This window comes from Rhamphochromis longiceps, linkage group LG22, assembly GCF_057381845.1.
Source record: "Rhamphochromis longiceps isolate RC_006_pf linkage group LG22, R_longiceps_female_GT1.1, whole genome shotgun sequence".
Lineage (NCBI taxonomy): Eukaryota > Metazoa > Chordata > Actinopteri > Cichliformes > Cichlidae > Rhamphochromis > Rhamphochromis longiceps.
The window spans coordinates 11,587,408-11,614,163 of NC_140577.1; the positions used below are offsets into that span (position 1 = coordinate 11,587,408).

The 26,756-nt window shown below is 40.4% G+C and overlaps 2 protein-coding genes across 2 annotated transcripts; both read left to right on the top strand.

Annotated features, from left to right (window-relative positions):
• The first annotated feature begins 11,116 nt into the window (after positions 1 to 11,116).
• On the top strand, positions 11,117 to 19,930 carry LOC146643456 (prostate stem cell antigen-like). Its single transcript, XM_085396381.1, has 3 exons — positions 11,117 to 11,276; positions 18,180 to 18,290; positions 18,798 to 19,930. The coding sequence occupies exons 1-3, from the start codon at positions 11,225 to 11,227 to the stop codon at positions 19,007 to 19,009; spliced, it is 375 nt and encodes a 124-aa protein (XP_085252507.1). The 5' UTR covers positions 11,117 to 11,224; the 3' UTR covers positions 19,010 to 19,930.
• Positions 19,931 to 20,354: 424 nt separating this feature from the next.
• Positions 20,355 to 22,810, top strand: LOC146643457 (uncharacterized). The gene is made up of 3 exons (XM_085396380.1): positions 20,355 to 20,514; positions 21,875 to 21,985; positions 22,267 to 22,810. The coding sequence occupies exons 1-3, from the start codon at positions 20,463 to 20,465 to the stop codon at positions 22,500 to 22,502; spliced, it is 399 nt and encodes a 132-aa protein (XP_085252506.1). The 5' UTR covers positions 20,355 to 20,462; the 3' UTR covers positions 22,503 to 22,810.
• Positions 22,811 to 26,756: the final 3,946 nt, after the last annotated feature.

Below are 26,756 nucleotides of genomic sequence, written 5' to 3' on the forward strand. Positions count from 1 at the left end.
AAAAATTCAAATATACACATATACGACTATACAGAAATAAGATAAACTAAGTCACCATGAAGTCCTCTGTATAGCAAAGTATTCTTGAGTCAAATGTGAGGCCATCTGCCTGACAGCTAAAGCTTGGATGAAACTGGATCATGTAATGGGACAATGATTCCAAGAACGCCAGAACCCTATTTCAGGAATAGCTTCCTATTTCAGGAAGCTATTCCTGCTTCCTATTTCAGGAAGCAGGAATAGCTTCCTGAAATAGGAAGCAGGGATAGCTTCCTGAAATAGGGTTTGTTGAACATCCTTTCAATCACAGGCCTAGATAATGAGTTCAACATACCCATGTTGTCTTTCACGTGGATTAACTCATCTTATCAGCTCGCTTTGTTAACACAGAGTTCCCCCCTCATGTTCACATGAAAGGGTGACATTGGCAGCCAGTCACAGTTATGGATAAGCATACTGGCAACAGAGGTTAGGAATAGACTGCTAGTGCAGACAAATCAGCAGTGTGAGAGGAAAAGAGAAGTACAAAAAAAAAGTCAAAGCTTGACTATAAAGGACACCTGCAGGCCTGGTTTTTAGGTCTCATTCTGGTTGCAGATGGTGGTGTTTTTGCAGGTATGTGGAAGGTGGAGTTAATGTGTTTAGACTAACTGTTGGAACACATTTAGCAGTCCTCTGTCTGTTATAGTCTGATTCTGGAATTTGTGGATCAGATTTATTTCTCTTGGTAACTGTTTGGCCTCGGGTCCTGATACGTAAGACAAGAGAACTGAGCGAGGGCGTGCTTTATTTTTCCAGTAACTGTATGAAGACATAAATACCAGGGAATTCAAGCTGATACTTGGATGTCTCTCCTCATAGTCATCTTGTAATCTCATACACAAACAACATGTCTTCAGTACACAGCAGGAACAAACTGACTGGCCTTTCCAACACTTTTGGAATTACCTGCAGCCTCATTAGGAATTGCATCATGTAATAGTTATTTATATAACACCATGTACAAAAAGACGTTAAAACCACCTAAATGTTTATCAAGAACAGTTTCATTTGTGCTTTTGTGTGGGAGATCTCATCTTTGGTGTCATCTCCCAGTGTCACAGTGGATCAGGTCAGGAGGCAACTGAGGAAGCTTCGCCCCAGAAAGGCAGCAGGCCCAGACAAGGTGTGTCCTAGGATGCTTAAGGCGTGTGCTGCTGAACTTGGGGAGCCGCTACAACGAGTCTTCAACCTCAGTCTGCGACTGGGGAGAGTGCCCGCCCTATGGAAGACATCCTGCATCGTCCCGGTCCCCAAAAGGAACCGGCCCAATGAGCTGAATGACTTCCGACCGGTGGCACTGACGTCACATCTTATGAAGACTCTAGAGCGGCTCTTCCTCAACCTCCTCCGACCACAGGTACAACATGCCCAGGACCCACTACAGTTTGCATACAAGGCGGGTGTCGGAGTGGAGGATGCCATCCTGTACCTCCTACACAGAGCCCACTCACACCTGGATGGGGGAAAAGGCACGGTCAGGATCCTGTTTCTTGACTTTTCCAGTGCCTTTAATACCATCCGGCCCTGTATGCTTCAGGAAAAACTGAACAGGATGGAGGTGGACCCCTGCCTGGTGGCCTGGATCTCCGACTACCTCACCGACAGACCACAGTACGTCAGGCTGAAGGACATCACGTCTGACACTGTGGTCAGCAGCACAGGAGCCCCACAGGGAACTGTGCTGTCCCCTCTTCTCTTCACCCTGTACACCTCTGACTTCTGCTACAACTCTGAATTATGCCATATTCAGAAGTTTGCAGACGACACAGCCATCATGGGGTGTATCTGGGATGATCAGGAAGAGGAGTACAGAAGTCTGGTGAGGAACTTTGTCGCATGGAGTCACACAAACCACCTGCAACTCAACACCTCAAAGACTAAGGAACTGGTTGTGGACTTCGGGAGGTCCAGAGAAGGTCCACTGCCGGTTCAGATAGAGGGGGAGGAGGTGGAGGTGGTCAACAAGTACAAGTACCTCGGGCTGTGGGTGGACAATAAACTGGACTGGTCATGCAACACAGAGCACCTGTATAAAAAAGCCCAAAGCCGACTGTACTTCCTCAGGAGGCTGAGGTCTTTTAACATCTGCAGGAAGCTCCTGAGGATGTTTTACCAGTCAGTGGTTGCTGGAGTACTTTTCTATGCTGTGGTGTGCTGGGGGAGCAGCACAGCAAAGAGGGACTCATCCAGGCTGGAGAAACTGATCAGGAAGGCTAGCTCTGTGGTCGGCATGAAGCTGGACACTCTGGTGACAGTGGCAGAGAAAAGGACATTAAAGAAACTGATGGACATTATGAACAATGCTGGGCATCCTCTGCACACGGCCATAAACAACCAGAAGAGTCTGTTCAGTGACAGGTTGCTTCTCCCAAAGACAAGAACTAACAGACTTAAAAACTCCTTTGTCCCACACGCCATCAGACTGTTTAACTCCTCTCTGGAGGGGAGAGGGAGGGGAAACAGGAGGACAAAGGAGGGGGGAACAACTAAGCTGTAGTGCCTCTTCACCTCACTGTGCAATACCTTGTGCAATACTTTTTGTAAATAGTCAACGGTGCAATAGACTCAATACTTGAAATGTGCAATTCACTTGTATTTTTATTTTTTATTCCTATTTATTCTATTTATCCCCTTTGTATATTTTATTTATATTTGTTTCTGTATTTATATATGTGTGTGTGTGTGTGTGTGTGTGTGTGTGTGTGTGTGTGTGTGTGTGTGTATATATATATATATATATATATATATATATAACAATTCTGTAACTGTAACTTCGGTCGTTGCTGTGCTTTTTTTGGAAATCGAATTTCCCAGAGGAACCCACCCGAGGGATTAATAAAGTTCTATCTTATCTCTCTTATCTCTTAGTTTTCAGTCTAGATTTGGAGATGGACAATAAACCCTGATCAGACCACATCAGAGTCCTACTGGGGCACATGCCTGCAAGAGTTCACTGTAGGTATTTAACCATGCAGAGTCCCATTGGTGAAAACCAGAACTGTGATATGAGAACGTTTGGGGGAAGGTAAGGAACCTTCTGCATGTACAATCTATAGATGATCCAATGCAAGTTTTACTGAGGCAGGTAAAGAGTGAATCAAAATAGCCCAGGTGAGATAAGAGAAAAGCATGAAGAACAATCTCTACAAAAGATTTAGAAATAATAGGACACAGTTTACTAATATTTCTCAGCTGATGAATACAAAAACAACTCAGACCCTTAAAATCCAAATCCAAAAACTGCTTCAAATCAATTCAATTCAATTTTATTTATATAGCGCCAAATCACAACAAATGTCGCCTCAAGGCGCTTCATAGATACAGAGAAAAACCCAACAATCAAATGACCCCCTATGAGCAAGCACTTTGGCGACAGTGGGAAGGAAAAACTCCCTTTTAACAGGAAGAAACCTCTGGCAGAACCAGGCTCAGGGAGGGGCGGGGCCATCTGCTGCGACTGGTTGGGGTGAGAGAAGGAAGACAGGATAAAAGACATGCTGTGGAAGAGAGACAGAGGTTAATAACAGGTATGATTCAATGCAGAGAGGTCTATTAATACATAGTGAGTGAGAAAGGTGACTGGAAAGGAAAAACTCAATGCATCATGGGAATCCCCCGGCAGCCTACGTCTATTGCAGCATAACTAAGGGAGGATTCAGGGTCACCTGGTCCAGCCCTAACTATATGCTTTAGCAAAAAGGAAAGTTTTAAGCCTAATCATGAAAGTAGAGATAGCGTCTGTCTCCCGAATACAAACTGGAAGCTGGTTCCACAGAAGAGGGGCCTGAAAACTGAAGGCTCTGCCTCCCATTCTACTTTTAAATACTCTATAGAATAGAATAGAGCCGACGAGTTGAATCTGTTTTTCAATAGATTCGACACCACAGTGTCTGCTCCCACCCCCACAACCTCACCTGCAGTCAGCCTGGAATCCAGAGCCACACCACTGTGCCAGCCTCTCTCTTCACATGTTGCCTCCTGTGAGATTCCTGACACCCCTCCCGCACCCATCACCTTCACTCAATACCAGGTTGAGATGCAAATGAGGAGACTTCACTCAGGCAAGTCTGCTGGACCAGACGGAGTGAGTCCCCTTGTCCTCAAGACCTGTGCCCCCCAGCTGTGTGGAGTCTTTCATAAACTGTTTATGCTGAGTCTGAGTCTGCAGAGGGTCCCGGTGATGTGGAAGACATCATGCCTCGTCCCTGTACCAAAGACGCCTCGTCCCAGTGGCCCCCAGGATTACAGGCCCGTGGCACTGACCTCCCACATCATGAAGACCCTGGAAAGGCTCATCCTGGACCAGCTGCGACCCATAGTAAGACCACATCTGGATCCCCTTCAGTTCGCTTATCAGCCTCGTCTCGGAACAGAGGACGCCATCATCTACCTGCTCAATCGTGTCTACACCCATCTGGACCAGCCGGCGAGCACTGTGAGGGTCATGTTTTTTGACTTTTCCAGTGCTTTCAACACCATCAGGCCGACCCTCCTGGGTGATAAGTTAGCAGCGATGCAGGTGGATGCTTCTCTGGTGTCCTGGATTGTTGATTACCTGACAGGAAGACCACAATATGTACGTCTCCCACAGTGTGTGTCTGACAAGATGATTAGCAACACAGGGGCACCACAGGGGACTGTCCTCTCCCCCTTCCTCTTCACCCTCTACACCACAGACTTCAGCCACTGCACAGAGACCTGCCATCTTCAGAAGTTTTCTGATGACTCTGCGGTGGTTGGATGCATCAGCAGGGATGATGAGACAGAGTACCGGGCTGTGGTCGACTCCTTTGTCACGTGGTGTGAGCAGAATCATCTGCAGCTCAACGTGGCAAAGACCAAGGAACTGATCGTGGACTTCAGGAAGACCAGGAAACACTTGACCCCTGTTTCAATCCAGGGGGTCAGTGTTGACATTGTGGAGGACTATAAATACCTTGGAGTACACATTGACAATAAACTGGACTGGGCTAAAAACACCACAGCACTTTACAGGAAGGGCCAGAGTCGTCTCTATTTTTTGAGGCGACTGAGGTCCTTCAACATCTGCCAGAAAATGCTGAGGATTTTCTATGAGTCTGTGGTGGCCAGTGCGATCCTCTATGCTGTTGCATGCTGGGGGAGCAGGCTGAGGGTCGCAGATGCCAACAGACTTAATAAACTGATCCGTAAGGCCAGCAATGTTGTGGGGATGGAGCTGGACTCCCTCAAGGTGGTGTCGGAGAGGCGGATGCTGTCCAAGATAAAGACAATGTTGGATAACACCTCCCACCCACTCCATGACATGCTGGTCAGTCACAGGAGCTCGTTCAGTGAGAGACTGAGATTACCGAAAAGCACCACTGAACGACACAGGAAATCATTCCTGCCTGTGGCCATCTCCCTGTACAACGCATCCACTTAACACACTGTTTGCTGCTACAACTATACATGTTTCTTTTCCAAATATTTATTTATAAGTGACTTATGTATGTATGTATGTATATATATGTATATATTGTACTATTCTTAGTTAGCGTATTGTCTGTCTTGTCTTAATGTTGGTTTAAAATGGAGCACTGTAACAAAAAATAATTTCCCCCAGGGATCAATAAAGTATTCTGATTCTGATTCTGATTCTGATTCTAGGAACAACAAGTAGGCCTACAGTGTGAGAGCGAAGTGCTCTAATAAGGTGATATGTGCTACAAGGTCATTAAGATAAGATAGGGCCTGATTATTTAAGACCTTGTATGTGAGGAGCAGGATTTTGAATTCAATTCTGGATTTAACAGGAAGCCGATGAAGGGAAGCCAAACAGGAGAAATCTGCTCTCTCTTTCTAGTCCCTGTCAGGACTCTTGCTGCAGCATTTTGGATTAACTGAAGGCTTTTCAGCGAGTTTTTTGGACATCCTGATAATAATGAATTGCAGTAGTCCAGCCTGGAAGTAATAACTAGTTTTTCAGCGTCACTCATGCTTCCCATCAGAAGTGACATAAAATTAAATGAATCACATGTGGCAACTAAGAAACCTCTATGAGTGAGGTGTGACATGAACCTTGCACACCTGCTGCATTGCTTCAGTTCAGTTCAGTCATTTTATAGTGTCTCAACAAACCGTCCACAAAAGCAATATTAAAAAACAAACCGTGAGGAGAGCTTATCAAGGTACGGTAAATCCGTCCAGCGTGGCTGCTGTGTAACTACCTTTTCTAAGACCTGTACAACCACAAAGGTGCATTATTTTGAGAAAATCAGGTTGCTTAAAATGTGGTGCTCTAAACATCATTCAAAACACCACTGAAGTCTTTCTTCACACAGATGCACAGATGCTTAGATACTCTGCTTTGAAAAGTGATCTGTGTGCTCAGACTGTCACAGATCACAGATTCAAGGCTGTAGCATGTATCCTCCGGGTAACTGAGAGACACTCCTGTTACACCCTATTTAGCTGCTGTGCTCTTAAATGAACTGCTGCTTGGAGTGTTTCTTTGTTTGTTCCCTTCAGTGCTCATTCACCTGAAACACCCAGACAAAGGTGTATTTATACATACAATGAAATGAAGCCCCATGACTACACACAGGTAGCTTCCATTTGTGTAGTTACACATGATTTTAGATGTAAAGGGAGTACTAAAGGCATTTTTGATTCTCTGAAACATACTTTATATTTATTTGTTTTCTTTTTAAACTGGATATTTTATGTCTCTTGCTGCTTCTGCTTTTTGTTCCTGGTTGGCTTTTATCCCACACTCTTGGACGTTCCTTTTCCTCTGTTATTTCTCTGGCTGGTTTCTACCACATGCCCGCTTTCCAAATTGTAACAATTGAGAAACTGTGGGCAAAACAATAGAGGCATTTCATCGGGCTCAAACAACCTCCCTCACACCAAAGCATTTCAAAACCATGACTCTAAAGATGCTGTTTCATAACTCTTTCTCTCCGCAGCGAGAAGGCAAATTTTCCTCTATTTCCTCTGCAGAACAAACCCAAACAACCATACAGACCAAACAAGAAAACAAAATCCAACAAATATGTTGTGAGCGATGTTAAAAAACTGCTAGAAACTTCCTCCACCCAAGACTGCTCATCTGTCACTTAATTGCATGTTTGCAGACAAGCAAACAGAAATATGTTGGAGAACAAATTCTGGGCAAGACGAGACCTGCTTCAAAGCAGGTCAACCATTCAAAGTTTGAACTAAAGTAAAGTTGTTTCATCACCGTGTCCATGACAGAAGCACGATAGATATCATTTCTTTGTCAAAACAGAGGTACTATTATTCAGGCTGGCCTGAAGTAACTTCCTTCAGGTGATTCAGTGAGACAGGTCAATTAAGATTTTGTTAATTTCAGGAAGACAAAGCTGCCCTTATTTCTAATTTTAGTGCAAACTTTCAGTACAGACCAAAGAAAGTCTTGAGACTGAGGACAATAACTTCTCTTGCTTTTTTTTAATGCATGTAAGTCAGTAAGTAAGATGGGATCAAAGCAAGAATGGCCTCATAAATCAGAATGAACCAGTGACTTAGTCAACTCAGACCCGAGCATGCAACATGCTATTGTGGGTAAGAGCTTTAAGGTTTGTAATAAATCTTGGTGCTCAATAATAGACAGTATCCTTTATACGTAAGCACAGCAAAGATGCATCGATATAAAAGTGGACAACAGAAGATTAGAACAACACGATCTGATGAGTCTTGATTTCTATTGTAACACTGCAAAACACAATGTAAGGAACAGAATTTGACATCCATCCTATCAGACTGACGGTGGCCTAATGCTGTACAGGATTTTTTTTTTTCAAAACTGGTTTCCTGAACATGACAGTGAGTTCCCTGCACACAAATGATTTCCGCAATCATCAGATTTTAAGCCAATAGAGCACCTTTGGGATGTGCAGCAACAGGAGATTCCCATCATGGATATGCAACAAGCAATTGTGCAGCAACTGCGTGATGATGTCATGTGAAAATGGACTAAAATCTCTGACTAATATTTCCAGGGCCGCGTTGAATCTGTGCCATGTAGAACTGAAGCAGCTGTGAAGGCAAAAATGGGTCCAACCTGGTAATAGCGAGGTGTACATGATCAGTTGCCCAGTGAGTATATATTTATGCTAATTATCCCATGTAACCCAGTTAGGCTGGTTCTCTCTCTCCTTGGTTCGCTGTAAATGTAAAGCAAAGCACACACACAAAAAACAAAACAAAACACACAAAAATAACAATAAAGAAACACACACAACGCACAAGCTCAAATGAACCACATGCCATACAACTTTATTGTTATTAATTTTGTTGGAAGTTAGCAAACAACAAAAGTTCACATTGCTATACTTACAGTGTAAGAGAGTCTGCTTAAGACAAAACTCACCACACCAGAGAACCATTCAATCACTGCTAATAGCTTACACCTGCCCAGGTATCCCCACAAACCAGTTTAGTGCAGAAACCCAAACCAAGGTCCATGAAGTGCCACATCATAACTGAGCTCTGAGGGATTTTCAAGGACTAGCACTTATTGGAAACGAGCCAAAGCAGCCCTTCAGTGCACACCAGACTTGCCTAACAAATGGCTGCATGGCGTGGGTCATTATAGGGGAAAATTCTGCAAGCCTATTTCCCAATGTTTCCGTACTGACTACTAATAAAATGTGGTTCTGTTCAAAAATCAACATCATTTTTTTTGCACTTCTGCATCAGCTCTGGAGGTTGCTGCTTGCCATCACCTACCTGTTGAAAAATAGCTAAAGGCTATCCAACAAGTTGTTAATAGGGATGTTTACTTATGTTTCCAGCAATCGATGTGAGAGATCTTAATCAAAGCATGAAAAGTAGCTCCGTGTCCCTTTCTCCATTACATGGGAAAGCTGAAATAAACCCTTTAAAAAAAATCAAGTATCAGTTCTTTTTCTTTTTGCTCCCAACTGTTTGTCAGTTTGTTGTGTGTCACTAATGTGTAACCCTCATCCAGTTGTGGGAAATAACAGTATCATATTACTAGAGAGAAGTTGATGCTTTAACTGGGCCTTCACCAGAAGACCTCTCATTAAGTTCTTTTAAGGTGTCAGCCAGCTCAAAGGGATTTTGCCCTCCCAGAAATTGTTATGTTAATTATTTTCTGGAATTTGAACACGTAAGATTATGAAGTAATTGTGAAATAACAGGTCTGCTCATTAGAAGAAAAGTAATATTTCAAATGAGAAGCTGACACAGACGTGTAACATTATGCTGTGTCCTCCTTACGAACGTCAGTGCTGTATCTTATAACACCGCACGAGAGAGCAGAAATCCACTCTCGTTCAGTGATTTTGTATTTCAGTAACAAAGAAAAGCTGAAAAGATTTGCTGGGTCATAACACCTGAGATCCCTCTAAACCAGGGATGGGCAAATGATTTTCCCATGATGCAACATTAGAAACTAGGATTGTTGTGACGGACCAGCAGAAACTGAACCAATAAGCTTATAAAGAGATGAAAATTAATACTGAGCTGAACGGAATTGATTTATTCTTAGTTATTAGGGAAAGTATGATTTTAATTATCCTATATGGTAGCCTTTGTGTTGGGACTTTTGTAAATTCCTCAAAATACAGGGCAGTGTCCTTTTGAACATGAACATCACAACTTTATTTTACTACCAGGTCTCACTCGTCCAGTGAATTTAAATTTAATTTTTAGGAATAAGAAAGCAAACATTGTTTGATTTCCCTCAACTCTGTTAACTGTAACATATAATAAGTGTCTAAAGATGAGGCCACTTAAACTCATAAAATGACCAAAAATACATACATAAGTGGACACACTATGTATCTTTGGTCATTTTTGGTCACATTTAGTAATTTATTGGAGTAAAAATTGCATAAATCTTGCAAATTTATCGACAATAAATCACCTGTGTAGACATAAATAGTTTATATGTTATAAACACATGGAGACACAGTGTGTCTAGGTTTCAGTATCCACAGATCAGCAGATCTATTACCACTTATGTTGATACATTGTGTCTATGCTGGCAACTAATGAGCATCAAAGAAACATTATAAACCCGGGTAGAAACACTGTAATATATCAAAATATAAGCACATAGGGTAACCAGAGCCCAACAAGCTACACGTGGATCAGACTGTTCATTTCTGTGGAACTATATCGAGGTCTGAAATGTTGATATATCTTTTACAATATAGGACTTTTAGAACAGTTATTCAGGTGAAAGGTTTGGCATTGATCACATGAGGAGAAATTATTCTGTATTTTGTACCAAAAATATTTTTCCAACATCTTTACAATAAAACTCACATTAAAAGGCTTGTGCCCAAGATGAAAACAAACCAGAGTCGCTTATAATCCATCTGGTTTATCTTACCAAGTGAGCAAACATTTGATTTACACAACTGCTTTTTACCTTTACTGGATTACCATGGTCTGCTTTTTTATGAATGCATGTGCCCAGTACCTAAAGAGGTCAGATACTGTCTAACATTGTGCTCTATGTTTTATTACTGGCTGTGGAAATCATATACATCACTCTGCCTTGTGAACACTTGTCTGTACGGAATATTGTATTTGTCTTTTACTTGTTGTGTGTTATATTTGTTGTAACTTTTTCTGCCCTGTTGGTCACATCTCTCTTGGAAATCAGATTTACGTTTTATTTGGATAAATAAAGGATAATAAAAACTTGAAGTGTATGTTTTCCAGTGTTCTTGTGTGATAGTCTTTGTACACTTTTGTGCATCTTTTATACCACAAAAAGCTGTTAAAACTGTCATTTCATCTGATTTTGTGTCTGATAATCATCTGTGGTATTAAGGAAGTATCCAAAAATCCTGACTTTGCGTGATTTATATGACTGGGAAAGTGGGAAACCCGGTTAATATCGTCAACAACAAATGAGCTACGAGCCAAACAAACTCAGCATTTCCCAGCTTTCTTGTATTTATAACTTCCTGCTTTCAGGTAATCTTCCTACCTGTATGAGCTGTGTGAAGGTCGACACAATCACGATGGACGTTCAGAATGAGCTCCTCTGATTGGGTAACGGTGACATTTGGTAAGGAGGGGGAGGATTATAAATACAGCGATGGCGGAAAATTTTGTCGTTAGGTCGAGATTATAACGGTCTGAGAGCTCACAGGCAGCCAGCTCCTAAAGCGCACTTTCTTCATTTGTTTCTCTCCCTCTCTTCTTTTAACCCAAGATGAACAGAGTTATCCTCCAGCTTTTTGCAGTCGGATTGTGCTTTGCAATCGGTAAGTTTAAAAACAAACAAACGCACAAGTAAATATTCGATTTAATTGCAGCTTACCCGTTATACGAATTATTCAATAAAAATGAGTTTTCTCTAAATACGTTTGAAGTGAACTGCTACCTTTAAAGACTTAAGTTTGAATTTTAGCAATAAATGTTTAAGTTGAACTTTGCTGTAGTCGGTAACTATCACCTGCACAGTCATGTGTGCGCTCCTAATTAACGCCTTACTTTTTTGTACAAGTTTTATGATTAAATTATGTTTAAGATCTTTATTTTAGTTCTAAACTGAGCTTTTATATGTTCTAATACCGTTTTATATGTGTCTTTTTTTTTTTTTTTGGTCCTGGAAGCTTTACCATTATTTTTCCACTTTCTTTGGAAAACGTGTCCCCCCCCCCCCTTTTTTTTTTTTTTTTTTTTTTTTTTTTTTTTTTTGATGGGTGTGTCCTTGTTGGAGGGTGCAGAGCTGTTTTTGCTGGGTGTGTGCGCAAAAGAAGGTATAAACACCACCTAGACGAATGTAAAGATGAGGAAACCTTCCCTTTTGGGCGTAAACTAAATCAAATATCAGTTTGTTTTTTTCCCCATATCTCTCTGTGGTTTTAAATGGTATGTTCTAGTTCATCTCATAATCTGGGTAGAGATCTTTTGACTGTTGCAGATAAGATATGAAACATTTAAAACCCCAGCCGCATATCAAAGTTTGTGAATAGTAATGCATATTAAACCACTCATATGAAATGCAGCTCTGATTTATTTATGCTGTAAACTATAAATGTATATGGAAATGCGCTGCTTCTAAGTGTAGCTTGGGTAAAATGGAGACACTCCACTCTAAAAAACATAAGAAATAAGAAAGTTGCACAGAAAATAAATGCTTCTGCATACAAAGCTGACATTTATCTCAAATGAGTGTTGTTAGTTTGACCCTTAATAAACTTGTGCTGGTTTTGTAGGCAGCCGGTTGGAGGTTGCTAGGGGAAATTGTGTCTTCATGATTGCATGCAATTCATCTGATCATTATTAGATTTTGTGGTTGCTCATAGCTTGCACGGAAGATGACGTTTTCAGTAAGCATTCACAGCTACTCACAAAGCAGAAATATTAGAGGTGTTGCCTGAGCACTATGGCTAACATGTGTTAAATGTCAGCTTCACTCAATTTTATTTCAGATTTTGTGGCAATCAGCTTGTGATCAAAACAATTGCAAGGTGGTTTTCAACAACCAGTTGAGGGATAGCCTCTCTTTCCCCTCGCAACCAATGGTGGTATCGGGTCCAATGTGTTATGTATGATGGTGCCCTATTGCTAAAAGTAGCTAATAACTTAAGTTGTCCTGTGAAAAATTTATATTGACAAGCTTAAGTGCCGATTCAAAGTCACCCATGGCAAATTGGGCTAATTTGTTTTAAAAAGAATCTTTATAGCTCAATGAGCAAAGGACCTTTGCAAAAAAATTCCAAAAATATTTAAATTTGTCTTCCATACATTATCTGGCATTGTGACTTAAATGCATTACTGGTAAGTGAAATGATATGGAGAGTTTTATTTAAATTGGTTGGTTAAGCCAAAAGTGCGAATAACTGATTAAAATGATCAGAAAAGAGGTTAAGCTACCAAAGGCGTTGGCTAAAGATGGCAGCTAATAGATTTGGTGAAACTAAAGCTTCATAGTTGACTTAAATTTAAAAAATTCTTTTCAAAAGTATTAACAGCAGTGATTAAACCTCTAGCTAAAGGTAATGAGTAGACAACTGACTTTTATTTGACTGAAAAAGTAAACCATTGAGCCACTTTGTTAAAATATACCAAAACAAAGTGTATAAACTGCTACAGTCGTTTTAATTTTCGGAGTTTCCATTGAAATTGAGGAATTGGTTTGCTAAAGAGTGGTTAAATGACTATTTTTCTCAAAGAATGAAACTTGTATCGAGGTTCATGTACAAATGCCTAGAAATGATCCGTATCACCTGGTTTAGCTAGAAGCAGTAGCGCTAACACTCTGCTTTAAGTCTTTAAACAGTTTAAGTGGCTCAAAGAAGTTTATGTGAAATTGTCAGGTCTGTGTTTTGTTTTCAATTGGTTGTCTTGTTTTTACCTTAACAATTAGGTTTACACTTTTTTTTTTTTTTTAACTTCAAAATAAACTGAATAATGTGAAAATGTCTAGATGGAGGTGAAATCAAATTTCTTAACATTTATTAGAGAATTAAATTATTTTGTTAGCATGTTAAATGATGTGTATTGTATGATTCACCTGAGTGACTAAGACTTTGGCTGTAGTGTTTACCCTCTGTGCACATCCCAGGCTTTATTTTAATGCTGATTATTGCAGGCTCCAGGGTGAGGCAGCTTGTTTGTGATATGCGGAGAAGTGCTCTTTTAAATCCACCCCCAGGCTGTTAAACACAAAGTCAAGTAAAAACTTGCCAGGCATTACATTAAATTTCTGTCCTTGTAGTAGTTGAGACTTTGCCAAAGGTTCAAATTCCTCTGCTGTCCAGTCTTCCTATTTTATTTTATTGTTTTTCTGCTTGTATTGTGTTTTACACCCTTTGTCCAGTTTTGTCCTTGAGATTTCAGCTGCTGTGCTTTGTATTCCATTTCAAACCACACCTTTCTGGGATCTGTATTGTCATCCTGGCTGCTTGCTGTACCTTCAGGCGATAATGCTGACCTTTTTACTTGTGTGACCAAAAAGTGATCCCATATGGTGATAATTGCATAAAGGTGTTTGGGTGAGTCTGAAGTGAATGATTCAGACAGTGGACTGGTTCATTTCTGAAGGAAACTTGTTACAGGCCAGTGAAATGTTTCCCAAATCACCAGCTCACATAAAAATAGACAAATCGTCACCTCTGTTCAGCTACCAGCTGCTTTAAATCCTTAGTCAATAAATCTAAGTAATCTACAGTGTTCCCTGCCAAAGAGACATTTTTGATATGCTTGAGATGTGATGTGGAAGTGACTGTAGTGGTTTACACATTTTTCCTTGCATGCAAAAGATTCCTTTCTTGAGCCACAAACTCACACTGGGAGGGAAGGGGCACGCCTGGATACATGGGAGGGTTGCACCAGGAAGCGTATTTGGAGTGAATCTGTGCCAAAATCAGACATGCAGGCATGGATGACATACTTTATTAAGCCCAGAGGCAGAAACTAAATTTAACAGTAGCCACTTCACAAAAACAATGTAGGTCAATGATACTCCCCAAAAAGAAAAGCAATTATAACAATTAGACTAAATGGAGACTAAAGTAAACATGATAGGAATACAAAGGGAGTAAAGATGGGCCATTGGCTCCACCCTGCACACAGTAAACCCTGCGCCGCCCCAGGCAATGTAAGCGTATTTGTTTGCCATGATCAGTTGATGGTAACTGAAATGAATCATAGCTATTGGTAAGAAAACATTTTAAAGCTTAACTTAGTTTTAACTTCTGAATTATGTATTCCTAAGGTGTTTCATTTGGCCCGCTGCCTTTTGATTTTGGGATAACTGTTCAGGTGAGAGGATTTGATTCCCCTTTCTAAAAATGTGAATATCTGACACACTTCCCACCACAAACCAGCTGCTCCTATTCATGGTTTAAATCCAAACGCAAACTCGTGTGAGCTGCCAGGGACCATTAATCTTTAGTTTATTATGAGCAGGGTGAGGACCATCAAAAGCACTATACAAATACAGGCCATCATCCCTCCTTGAAAGAAGCCTTTAAATACAGTCGCCCTCATAACAGATTTCATGAGCTTGTTTGCATGTTTCCTGACTTCCTGGTTTAATTTCTTTCCATATTGCAGCACATGACTCATTGTTTGGCTGAGGGTATTTAGTCAGTGCCTCCTCCCTTCGTCCTTTTCCAGCAGATTCCCACAGTTCTAAATCTGAGCCTTGTGAGTTTGTTTTTTGTTCCCAATTTGTCCTGCCCCTCCAGTCCTGTGCAGTTGACGGTGTTGGCACTGTAAACAGTACCCACCCCACTGCCGCAACAACAAAAGAAACATCTTCATTTAGCTCTGCATTCATTACCATAGACACAACACCTTTCAATATACTTTGTCCAACTAGTATGTGCTTTGACCTTGGAGTGGAAAATCACAGGTCCACAGCCTGCAGCTTTAGTCTGTGAGCGATGGAGGGCAGTGTAGGACTGAGGCTCAACTTCGTTAGTAATGTGGCACATCTGACTGCTCAAAGAGTGTTCCTTCATTATTAAAGAACAGCCTGCTAACGAAATCCATTTTAAATTTGGGCAATTCAGTAAAAAGGAGAACTGTGCCTGTTATGTTTTTAATGTGTTGGAAAGCTTCTTGTACAAGGTGCCTATGCTCCTCAGAGTCTGCAAATCCCTCAGAAATGATCACATTAACATGTTATCTATAAATGTTCAAAGTAAATATAGGTGTTTGTTTCCTTAAGCCTTCTTCACATTTCTTAAATTAATACTGTTCATAGGTATCACACAGGGAAGTATCTGAATTATGCTGGACCAAAGAGGGTTTTCAGAATTGTGCCTTGTTTTCTAAAAGTATTGTAGCTTGGATATAGATTTATAAAGTCATTACATTTTAGAAAGGCTGACTCGATGTGATATATTTAATAGCTAAGAATAAAGAGATTACAGTTCAATGCTAAATAGTTTCTAGGCTTGAAATGCATGCAAGTAATTATTGTTAATTCAGAGTAAATGTCCTTTGAAACATCCAGCCATTGTGTTTAAAGCACTTGTATAGTGGTTACAAAAACAAAAAACCCTGGAAATTCCTTGTTATTTAATTATTACATTATTTAATTACTCTGTGGCATCAATGGCCATAAAGATAACAAATGTCCGCCTTCACATTTTCTAAAGCTGACCATCGGGAAGAATTGGTCCGGAGGCTGATCTTTAAACTGTGTGTTCTCCAGCTGGCAGTGAAGACCACCAGTCATATGCTGATGCATCACCTCAAGTGAACGAATGTGCTGCTGTAACTGGGCACCCTTTAACCCTGAAACACTAAAAATAACACGCCTTACCTCAGGTTTGTTTTCTGTGACGTATGTGCATGAGTTGGTTCTGTGAAGGTGGAGGAACTGGTTGGATTGGAGAGGAAGTCTTGCAACACATCTCAGCAGTCTTGGTTATATCCTGTCACCATAACTAAACAAACAAACCTACCATAAGAAAGTTCTCAAATGTATCTCTATCAAATTTGATGCAAGAAAAATAAAACTGTGGTCCTATAGCTACTTTTTACTGAAGGTGCTGTATTTGATGACTTGATGTTTCTTTCCTCCCGTTGTTAACAGGACCTCCAGGTTTGACTACATTCACATGTTTATAATTAGTTGTCCTATTATATGAAAGCTTTTTGATACGGTAATTCAAATCTTGGTTGTATCCTAATACAGATTTATTTATTTTAAATCAAAAGTTAATGTTTACCTCTACTACATAAACTGCCACATGACATGAGCTCAGGGGTGTAACCGAAACCGGCTGGGGCGGGTGTGGGGTTGTGTTCTCTGTACAAAGGTGTAGATGTGATGAGATGGAGATATATCTCTATCGCATCACATCCACATCCTTTTTGTTTTTGTTTTTTCTTTGTAATTGAACTGAAACATCAGAACACATTGTTACAGTGCTCACGCCACAACACAATCCCCCCCCCCCCCCCCCCCCCCCCTCGATGTATTGGACGATAAAAAGGAGGGAACTAGTGAGCTGAGGAAGGGCGTGAGTCAATGCAGCAAGGCAGATGATGCTTAGTCATCACGCTAGTTATGCAATTACTTCAGGGGAACGCTCCAATTGTGATTGGTTACTCATCATGAGATGTTTTATTAGCTTAATAATCTGGAAGATTTTGTCTACAGCTACATGTGTTTTGTTTGGGTTTCTTTTTTCTTTTTTCTTCTTTTTTTTTTTTTTTTTTTTTCCCCTCCCAGCTTGTCAGAAGTGGCAGTAATTCTAAATTGTCTGTAATTTTAAAATGTCACGTTTAAGACAATAATTAAAAGTTGTAGACTTGAGGAACAACTTAAGCTGTAGCCCAAAACTACAAAGATGATTTCAGGGTAAAGTTATAAGCTTTGAACATTTTAAACTGTTTTATTTGTTTAATGCTGCATTCGCAATATAAGCAGCTTGATTTCTAATAAGCCACGGTATTACAATGCTTTAATTTCCCTGTCTCATTGGTTACTGCTCAATGTTGTACAGTTTGTGCCCAATTCTTTCTAGTGACGCACTCAAAGGTAGCTTAGAAATTCCATGGGTGACACTTATCTTGGGTTTTTTTTTTTTTTTTTTTTTTCTCCCCTGCAAGGTTTGTCAACACTCTCTGCACTGAAGGAAACTGTAGTTACCTCTTCGCCCAACCCCAGCACAAATAACAGGTTGTGAAATCACAGCTTGTACCCGGATGGTGTTATCAGAGACCAGTCATGCTTCTTGTTTTTGTCTTAAAGCAGATTACAGCTGTCTCACAGGTTCTATTGAAAAAGCTGAATTGGTCTCTAAGGGTTTCTGCATACATGAGCAACATTTACAGTCTTAAAAAATTGAATAAGAGGAAGTGCTTTCATGACAAGACTGGGACAACGTTCTTTTATAATCGGCTCAGAAGAACCGCTCCAGAGGGTTCCTTTTAACACATGTAGGGCCTAAAGAGAGCCTCCCCTGTGCTTCAGACTGAAGGTCATATTTTTCTTTATCTCAGACTTTGTCGTCCTTATCTGTTAAATGCCAGACGTCGATACCCTAATGGAGGACAAACACTGAAAGGCCTCTTTTTCTCAGCCTCTATTTCAAGTGGCTGTGAACAATGCAAATGTTTGAACTCTCATTTATTCCCTGTAACAAACTAAACTGTTTCCTCTTTTCTTCTCCCTTTTTCTCCAAATCTGATATCAGCCCAAGCTCTTGTATGCTACCAATGCGCCATTGGGATTGGAAGTCTGTGTGTGACGTCTGAAAAAACGTGTGCAAGCGGCGAACTGTGCTACAGTGGAGTTGGGAAAGCAAGTAAGCACCGCCAGTGGCTACAAATGTGAACACACTGCATTCTTGTAAAGCTTGTCGTCAGCTCTCAGGTGAAACCCCTGCATTCTTAAAATGCAAACAAAGGGGGAGTTTTAGACATTGTGCTGCAGGAACAAACTCTTGATTGCCCTGTCACTGATCCCATTCAAGTTGATCCTTCTCAGTTGGGGAATTTCTACCTGTAACATGTAGCCATATTACATTGTCAGGCTTTCCATGATAAGCTAAATGATTGACTGGTGACAAAGAGCATGTGGTTTCAGTCCAATTCATCTTTCACACATTAGTTTTCCAAATTTCAAAATGGCAAGAGCAAAAATGCTTCATGAACAGACTTCACAAACGGTTGCAGGATCTCTTTTATAATGCTTGGTCCTTCTGCAAACTGAACTTTGCTCACTTTCTAGACTTTTGCTGACATATGATAAACTCTAAAGAATCTGCGAGCACCCTGAGTGGTAAACGCTGACGCTGTTTGTTGTTCCACAGTTGGATTTGTGGACATCAAGATGAAGGGTTGCCTAGCAGTAGCGAACTGCAACAAGACTGAAGATGTGGACTTTGGCACAAACAAGACCGTCTACAAGATGACCAAGACGTGCTGCAACACAAACCTATGCAACGCAGCGCCCGGCACCCCCACGCTGACCCTGGCCCTCGCCACCATCTCTGCTGTGTTTGTGGGAAACCTCCTGGTTTGACAGAAGATGCCACCAGTTTAAAATGCAAACATGGATGCAACACACACCAGAGATTCGATAAAATGTCCTTAAACATGAGGTTTTTGTAATCATGGAGTTTTTTTTTTTTTTTCTTTTTTCATTATGGGTCTTTTGTTTGCTGTCCTTCAGTTATGTTGCAGTTTTGGTTTCAGATGTTTTTCAATTAATTCAATCTTTTAAACATTTTTCTTTATTTGGGTCAGCCTGCATTTACTGTAACAGATGCTTAATAAAGTCTGTTTATATTAATCGGGTGTAATACTGATATCAATGTGCATTTTGGTTTAATTAGGTGAATAACCTGTGAGGAATTTCCTAATTGTTTTCTAGCTCTGTCGCTGTCAGAACGCCTCAAACGAAGAGTTTGATACTCTGAGCATCGCTGCCAGCATTGCATTTGAAGATGGTGGTGGGGGGGGGCTTAATTTTAAGGCTAAACCAAATGTGTTTCTTATCTTACTGAATGGAAACTAAGACGGGGAGTAAGTGTAAACTAGCTGTATAACATTATTACTACCTGTGAAACATACCAAAGCATAAAGGGTGTTTATGAACGCATTATGGAGCTTAAGGCTGGCACCGGTTCATCATTCTTGTTTCTCCCCCTTTCCCCCTGCCAGGTCTAAATAACGTGTTTTTGTTTTTTTTTGTTTTTTTTGTTTTTTTTGGTCCCTCCAGTGTGTATGTTGGCTATATGGGAGTGATGGGGATGTATAGACTAATGCGTCTTGATCGGATTTGTCTTCATATACACATTTTCCCGTTTGCAAAAACTTTTTATAAAATGGCTAGTTTGGCAATACTTTCAAAAGAGATCCTTTTTTGTGTTAAAAATGTATATTTTGATGCTTCAAAGTCTTTAAATAAAACTATTGAAACTGGAGAGACGTGTGTATCGGGTTTGATTTCTTTACTGCTGATGAAACAAATCTTTCTTTTGTGGAAACTGCTAGATTTACTGGTTAACCAGGTTTCAGTGCCACTTTGCAGAGAGAGACTTTATCGATGTGTCATATGTGAGATTAAAAAGATTATTCTGGGGTTCTGATGTCATTTCTAGAGGGGGGAAAAAAGGGGGTAAACCTAGAAATAACTCATTAAATTCTGTAATAAAAGCAAATTTTACTTACAAAGAAGAACCACTTAGTCGGTAGTTCTGTTTTTGGTTTTGTGTTTTTATGTTTTTCAGCCTCACTGCTTTCATCATTCATGGCATTCCTTCGCTCATTAGCACTCCCTCTCCCGTCCACCTGAGGTGACAAAGACAAAAGGCTTAGGAAAAAACAACTGTTGTCCACTCCCTTCAGCTGTCAAATATAAATCTGTCCCCACCAAACAAGCTCATCAGTTTATCGAGAAGTGCCAAGAGCCAGCAGCCTCTCTGTGGAAGGACTTTCTGAGGACTCGAAGCCAACGACCAAATCAACACAAGATGGCAAAGATTGTGCTTGCAGTCATCGCAGCTGTTGCATCCTTCATGCTGGGTAAGGTTATCCAATCAGTTCTCTGCATTGGTTAATGATAAAATGAGGTTACAAAAATAACATAAATATTACGATATCTTATATAATATAAGGAAATCAGAGGAGCTAAAAAAGGTGTAAAATTATCTTTTTTTTCCTGAAATGCTTTAGACAAGTATTACTGCTAAGTTCCTTTTTGGTGATAAAAAAAATCATTGTCTTTAGTAAATTATTTTGGTAGCAGGGTAAAAATAAATTCAGGACTCTGGCAAACTTATTGTGGTGGTTTTTATTTATTTTTCCATAATTTCAGAAATAAAACATCTGCCATCATCCCAGCATTTAAAAAAAAAAGTTTTTTTTCTTTGTGCTGAGGGTAATCATTCACTTCACAGGGCACTTAAAAAACAGTAGGAGACAGCTGGTTAAGGGACTATCGAGAGTGATGGGATGTTGTTGGTTTTTTGACAAAACTGGTCAAATTCTCCTCACGGTAACATCTAAGTAAGACTCCTGTAACTGCGTCAGAGGCAAACACTGTGCCTGCTTTGTGTTGTTTGGGCCAACTGCACATGAGCACCACACGATGTCAGGAGAATCCGCTCCAGCTTTGCCCAAAGATGCTCTTTCTCACATTCTGGAAATGCAGACATTTTTCGTGTGTGTTGCCAAGATGCGAAGCCTGGGTGAGGCATGCAGGAAGCAGAATTCATACGTTATATGATATTTGGATATTTGCCCGTGCTGTTTTTTTTAACTATCTGAATAATTAACGCCCAAACTGACTGAGCTGCTGCTCAGGGTGAGGTCTATAAAAGTTCAGGCCTCTGGTGTATTTATGATTAATGACAAGTCTACTAAAATAACAGCAGACTGACTCTTTTTCAATCCTCCAAATTAAATAAAACCTACTTTGACGTCCCATTTAGTGAAAGTGTTTTTGTTAACAGATGTTTCTGGACTGAATTGAGATGATAGCCTTTTAACATATAAAGCTGATTGACTGACAGCTGTTGCTCACACCTGTGTACAGGGTGTGGCAGATCAGACATTTTCCATTGCAGTGTGTCTGAGTCTCAGTCACACCTGGCGCAGGGCAAAACTGACTGGACAGGGGAAAAAACACAAAAAATCAGAAACAAAAACTTGACTGCTTTATCAACCTGATTTTTTTTTTCCACTGATAAAAATACTTTTGGCTACTCCCTTTGTCACTCCGGGTAGTGCCACATGTTTGATTTTGCCGGATGACCAACACGGGATGTGTGTCTCTGGCTGTAAAGTAACCGGTGACCGTTTCCTTGCCAAGCGAATATGTCAATCACTTCTGATCGCCTCTCAAAATGATGTTCACTTTTCTGCTTTCCTTTGTGTGTTTCAGTGGATTCCCTGTCATGCAAAAAGTGCAGCTTTGGCCTTGTGGGGTTCTGCTTGTCCAGCAGTACAGAGACCTGCTCTACCAACACCAGCACTTGCTATACTGGAACCGTGGGTAGGTCACCTCCTGATTGTTTTAAATATCACAGCAAGTGAGCACAGGAATGAATCACATAAATTATACCTGTCTACTTTCACAAATGTATCTGAAGACATACCCGATGTCCTCAGCTGCCAAAACAAAGTAGGGTGTGGTGGTAGCTGGGTGACAGTGGAAAATTACTAGTTAACAGGTGCTGTGCTTTAAAGAAAAGTCAGTTCAACTGGTTTAAGGTTATAAAAACATTCTTCACCTCTGTAAGTCTCAATAGCCTAACATAACTTTTCTCTCTCCAGCTTTCCCATCACTCACCAGCTTCTCAGGCTTCACCAGCCGGGGCTGCCGAGGTGACACTACAGCTTGCAACATTACGTCTAACAGCACCCTGCTGGGAGTCAGCTACAACCTCGCAATCACGTGCTGCTCCACGGATAATTGCAACCCCACAAGCGGTGCCCCATCTGCCAAGATCACCCTTTCTGCCGCCATTGCTGCAGCCGTCCTGGCCTCCGCTTGGGGAAGCATGTTGTGATCAAACTTCACACAATGCTAGCTAAAGCCATTCGTACCAAAAACCTAAGAAAAAACATGTTCTTTACACTCTATCTAAAATGAAGTCTTTGGATCTCAGCAGTTATTAAGTAAACTTACATGCATAGTCATGAAGCGAAGTTTTGTTTGTCACATAAAACACAAACCTCTAGTGCCAACGTCATGAAAGTTAATCTATGAGATGTTTCAGGGAAACATTGAGTTTTTAAGTCTTCCATGTTGTTGCTTTCCTTTTTTGTATTTCTCCTTTTAATGACTATATGAAAATAAAAGAAGTTCTAAAAAGCATCTTTAGCCTCAGAGTATTTATTACAGTTTTTTTTAATTGGTTTGGCGCAGTTTTCACAAGCAATTGGTACATTTTCAAAACTCTTAGTACTTATATCACAACAGATCATCAAAAGTGCACGTTTTTCAAACATTTCAGCATATTTTCAATTGTGTCAGTACAATACACATTATGACAAAATATCCTTTTCACTACACAAAATAAGTGTTTCATCTAAATAAATGTTTTGTTCACAGTTACTGCCTTTCATAATGTTATCACTATCAAATTTTTGATTTGCATCTCTTATTATTCAGTTTAATACATTATTCTATCATTTAATTCAACTGATCTTAATGTTTAATCAATGAATCCTTCATTATGTCCATGGATTTTCAACTTGACTGATTGTTGTCTGGTCATTTGTAAGTTACACATTGCTGCAAGAGCTTTCAATCTAGAAATACTAATTGCTAATTGTTTCCCCCTGATGATCACAATTAGTTACCATATAAGTAGAACTGTGTTTGAGACTTTGCACTGTTCAAATATGGAGCAGGATAGACTCTTAGGGAGAGGAAACCTTCATCGAAGGGGTGGTGGTGCTCCTCGACAGAGAGGTGGTCTTCAGAGAAATGTAGGCAGAAGACAATGCACCATCATCTCTAATGAAGTCCGGGCCATCATTGTTGACCATGTGGTTAACAGAGGCTTTACCATGGCTGAGGCTGCCAGGTTGGTACAGCCTAATTTACAAAGGTCAACTGTCAGCTCTATCATCAGAACTTTTCGCCAAGAAAACCGGTATGTCTGCTATAGCAACTTCACTTCTAAAATATAATACTCTATTGTATAGATGAACAACATGTAATTGTCAGTTTACAGTAATGTAATTTGTAATACTTCAATATTCACAGTATATGATTGTCCTCAGAATTAACAGGAGACAACCTGGTGGTGGTCGCCCACGTGTTTTGACTGACCAGCAGGTGTTGGCTGTGGTGGAAATGGTCAGGGCAAGGAATGACATACGGCTGTCTGAAATCAAACAGGCTATTGAGAACAGCAATGACACCTTTGCCAATGTGCCATCAGTTAGCCTTCCAACGATTGCCCGGCTTTTGAAGAAGCACCAGGTTTCCATGAAACAAATTTACTTGGTTCCTTTTGAGAGGAACAATGTCCGGGTGAAACAACTGCGTTCAGAATATATTCAGGTACAACACTAAACTGGCATGCAATTACTGTAACAGTACTGACAACTAAAAAAAACCCAACTAAATTATTATTTTAGAGGGTGATGGAGCTGGACGCTGCTGTGAATCATCACAAGTATATTGTTGTTGATGAGGCCGGTTTCAATCTGGCAAAAACTAGACGCAGAGGACGTAACCTTATTGGACAAAGGGCTACCATCCAAGTCCCTGGACAACGTGGGGGAAACATCTCAATGTGTGCAGCTATATCTGAAGATGGTGTGGTAGGCTGTAGACCAGTTCTAGGGTCATACAACACTGAACACCTGATAGTTGTGTTTTTTTTTTTTGTTTTGTTTTGTTTTTTTTACAGTTTTTTCTGAATGCTTAAACCCTAACTGTGATTCCTGTAGCACAATCTCTAAAACTATTCAGACTTATAGCAAAACCACTCACTGAGTTTGCAAAACTAAAAGCACAAAAACTGCTTTGCACTCAGTTTGCAATTTTGTAACACACACTTTGCAAAACTGTAGGCACAATTCACTGCACAACACTCAATTACCAAATTTCCAACACACTCCTAGCAAAAGTATACACATGTATGGCTATCATTAACACTAATTTGCCAACTGTCTGGCACACTTTCACATGTCAAAACTTTCTTAGATAATTAGTTCACTTTGCAATCAGCCTAAGCACTATAATACAGGTAAGCTGTGTGTGCGGAGTACAATGGAGGGAGCAGAAAGAGTGAGAAGTAGAGGAGGCCGAGGAAGAGGACGTGGAGGTGAAGAAGTAGGATGAAGAGGACGACAAGGACAAGGAGGAGCAAGAGGAAGACGAGGAGGGGGGAGAGGAAGATGAGGAGGGGGGAGAGGAAGGGTAGGAAGAGTAAGAAATAGAATTGCTGATGACATCAGAGCTACAATAGTGGACCATGTAATCAACCGTGGAATGACCCTGAGGGTAGCTGGCCAACGGGTCCACCCTAACTCGAGCCGCTACACTGTAGCAAGTACCATAAGGACATCTTGAAATGAGAATCGGTGAGTACAGTCACTTCGCACAAAGATTTGTAGCACTGCCATATGCCAATGAGAAACACACCAATACCATTGATGTAAAAATACTGAAATTGTTACTTTACAGAATTGCTAGATGACCAGATGCTGGGGCAGAGGAAGCATGTTCACTGCAGACCAAGTAACCCATATAGTCATTATGGCGATTGCAAATAATCCTATACTTGGAAATAAACACTTGTGTTTGTTTTGATGTGTTTCAAGTACACCAGTACTTGAAGTTTGGATCCCTCTATGCTTATGGATCTATGACAGAAGTATGAGCTCAAACTGACATAGCCTACCTTGTGCACAGAGAAAGCAAAAGCCAGATGTGTTTTGTATTCATACCATCAGTGTGCAGTTGGCGCATTGTGTGCTTAGGAGATGATGGCTTGTGTGTACTGTTTGATACGGAAACACCATTTTTACGAAGGTGTGAAGAGTTAATCTAGCTGTGTTTGCTTTTGCAAGAGAACTACAATGTTTTGATTATTGGGTGACAGGTTTTCTTATTTGTGTGAAGAGTTTTGCAAAATTAGCCAATAGTTACAAAAAATGTGCTTAAGCAATCAGAAAAAACTGTAAATGAACTGGAGCAGGCCTGTCAGGGAGAAGACATCGTCTATGTTGTTGTGTGGGACAATGTCAGCTTTCAAATTTTTTTTTCTTTTGTTATGCCTGAACATAAGTGTAATATTTGCTGTGTAAAGTTTTACAGTTCAGTTACACTCATTCATCACCAAGGACAATTTGAAACGCTTACCTTGTATTATTTGCTCCTGAATGAAATGATTGGTAAAAGTACTAAGCTGAAAAAAGATCTTACTGTTTTGTTTGGGTGATTAACGCAAATGTTCTCAGAATATATCACAATGATCATATGTTCTGCAACAATGATTAAGTGGAATGAAAATATGTGCAAATACAATGAAATCATGACATCAGATTTGAAAGAATGACTAGTGGTGTTACAAATGTGATCAAATGTGAGTTTTGTACTGAGAGATTTGAAAATGTACACTTTAGTTATGAAAATAGTACCAAACCAATTAAAAAAAACTGTATTTGACTGATTGTGGATACAGTTTACAAAAATGACAACAAAAACAAAGGGAAACACAAAAACTGGTTACATTGAATACAAAACAGAACTTCTCATGTTGCAACTTAGGTTAAAAAAAGAAAAAGAAATTAACAAAGCACAAGAACCCGGGGGGGGGGGGGGCGATTGATACTAACAAAACCTTTCCTTGCAAACCACAAAGAAGTTAGCTGCAACACAACTGAGCTTCACATTCCCATTAACACAGTAAAACCTACAGTGGTAGGTCATCGAACATCTATGGAATAAGCAAATCTGTTATTTAGCAGGAGCATCCCTAAATTTAAGGTTAGACAAGTTTGTCAGAAAATGTGCCTTTTTTATTTTGGATGGAGCCTTCCAACTTCTCAAAATGGCACATCTAGCCAGGAGGGAACCAAAGGACAGCACCCGACGTTTTATCCCGGTAATATACTTATCATCCTCACCTACTGCATCAAAGAGAGCAAGTACGGGGTTGAGAGCCAGTTTCAGGCCGGCAGCCTTGTTCAAAGTGCAGAAAACCTCTTCCCAAAAATTTGCCAAGGCAGGGCAGGTCCAAAACATGTGGGTAAGACTGGCATCATCATACCAGAACCTGTTACAGTGAGGGTCAAAGCTA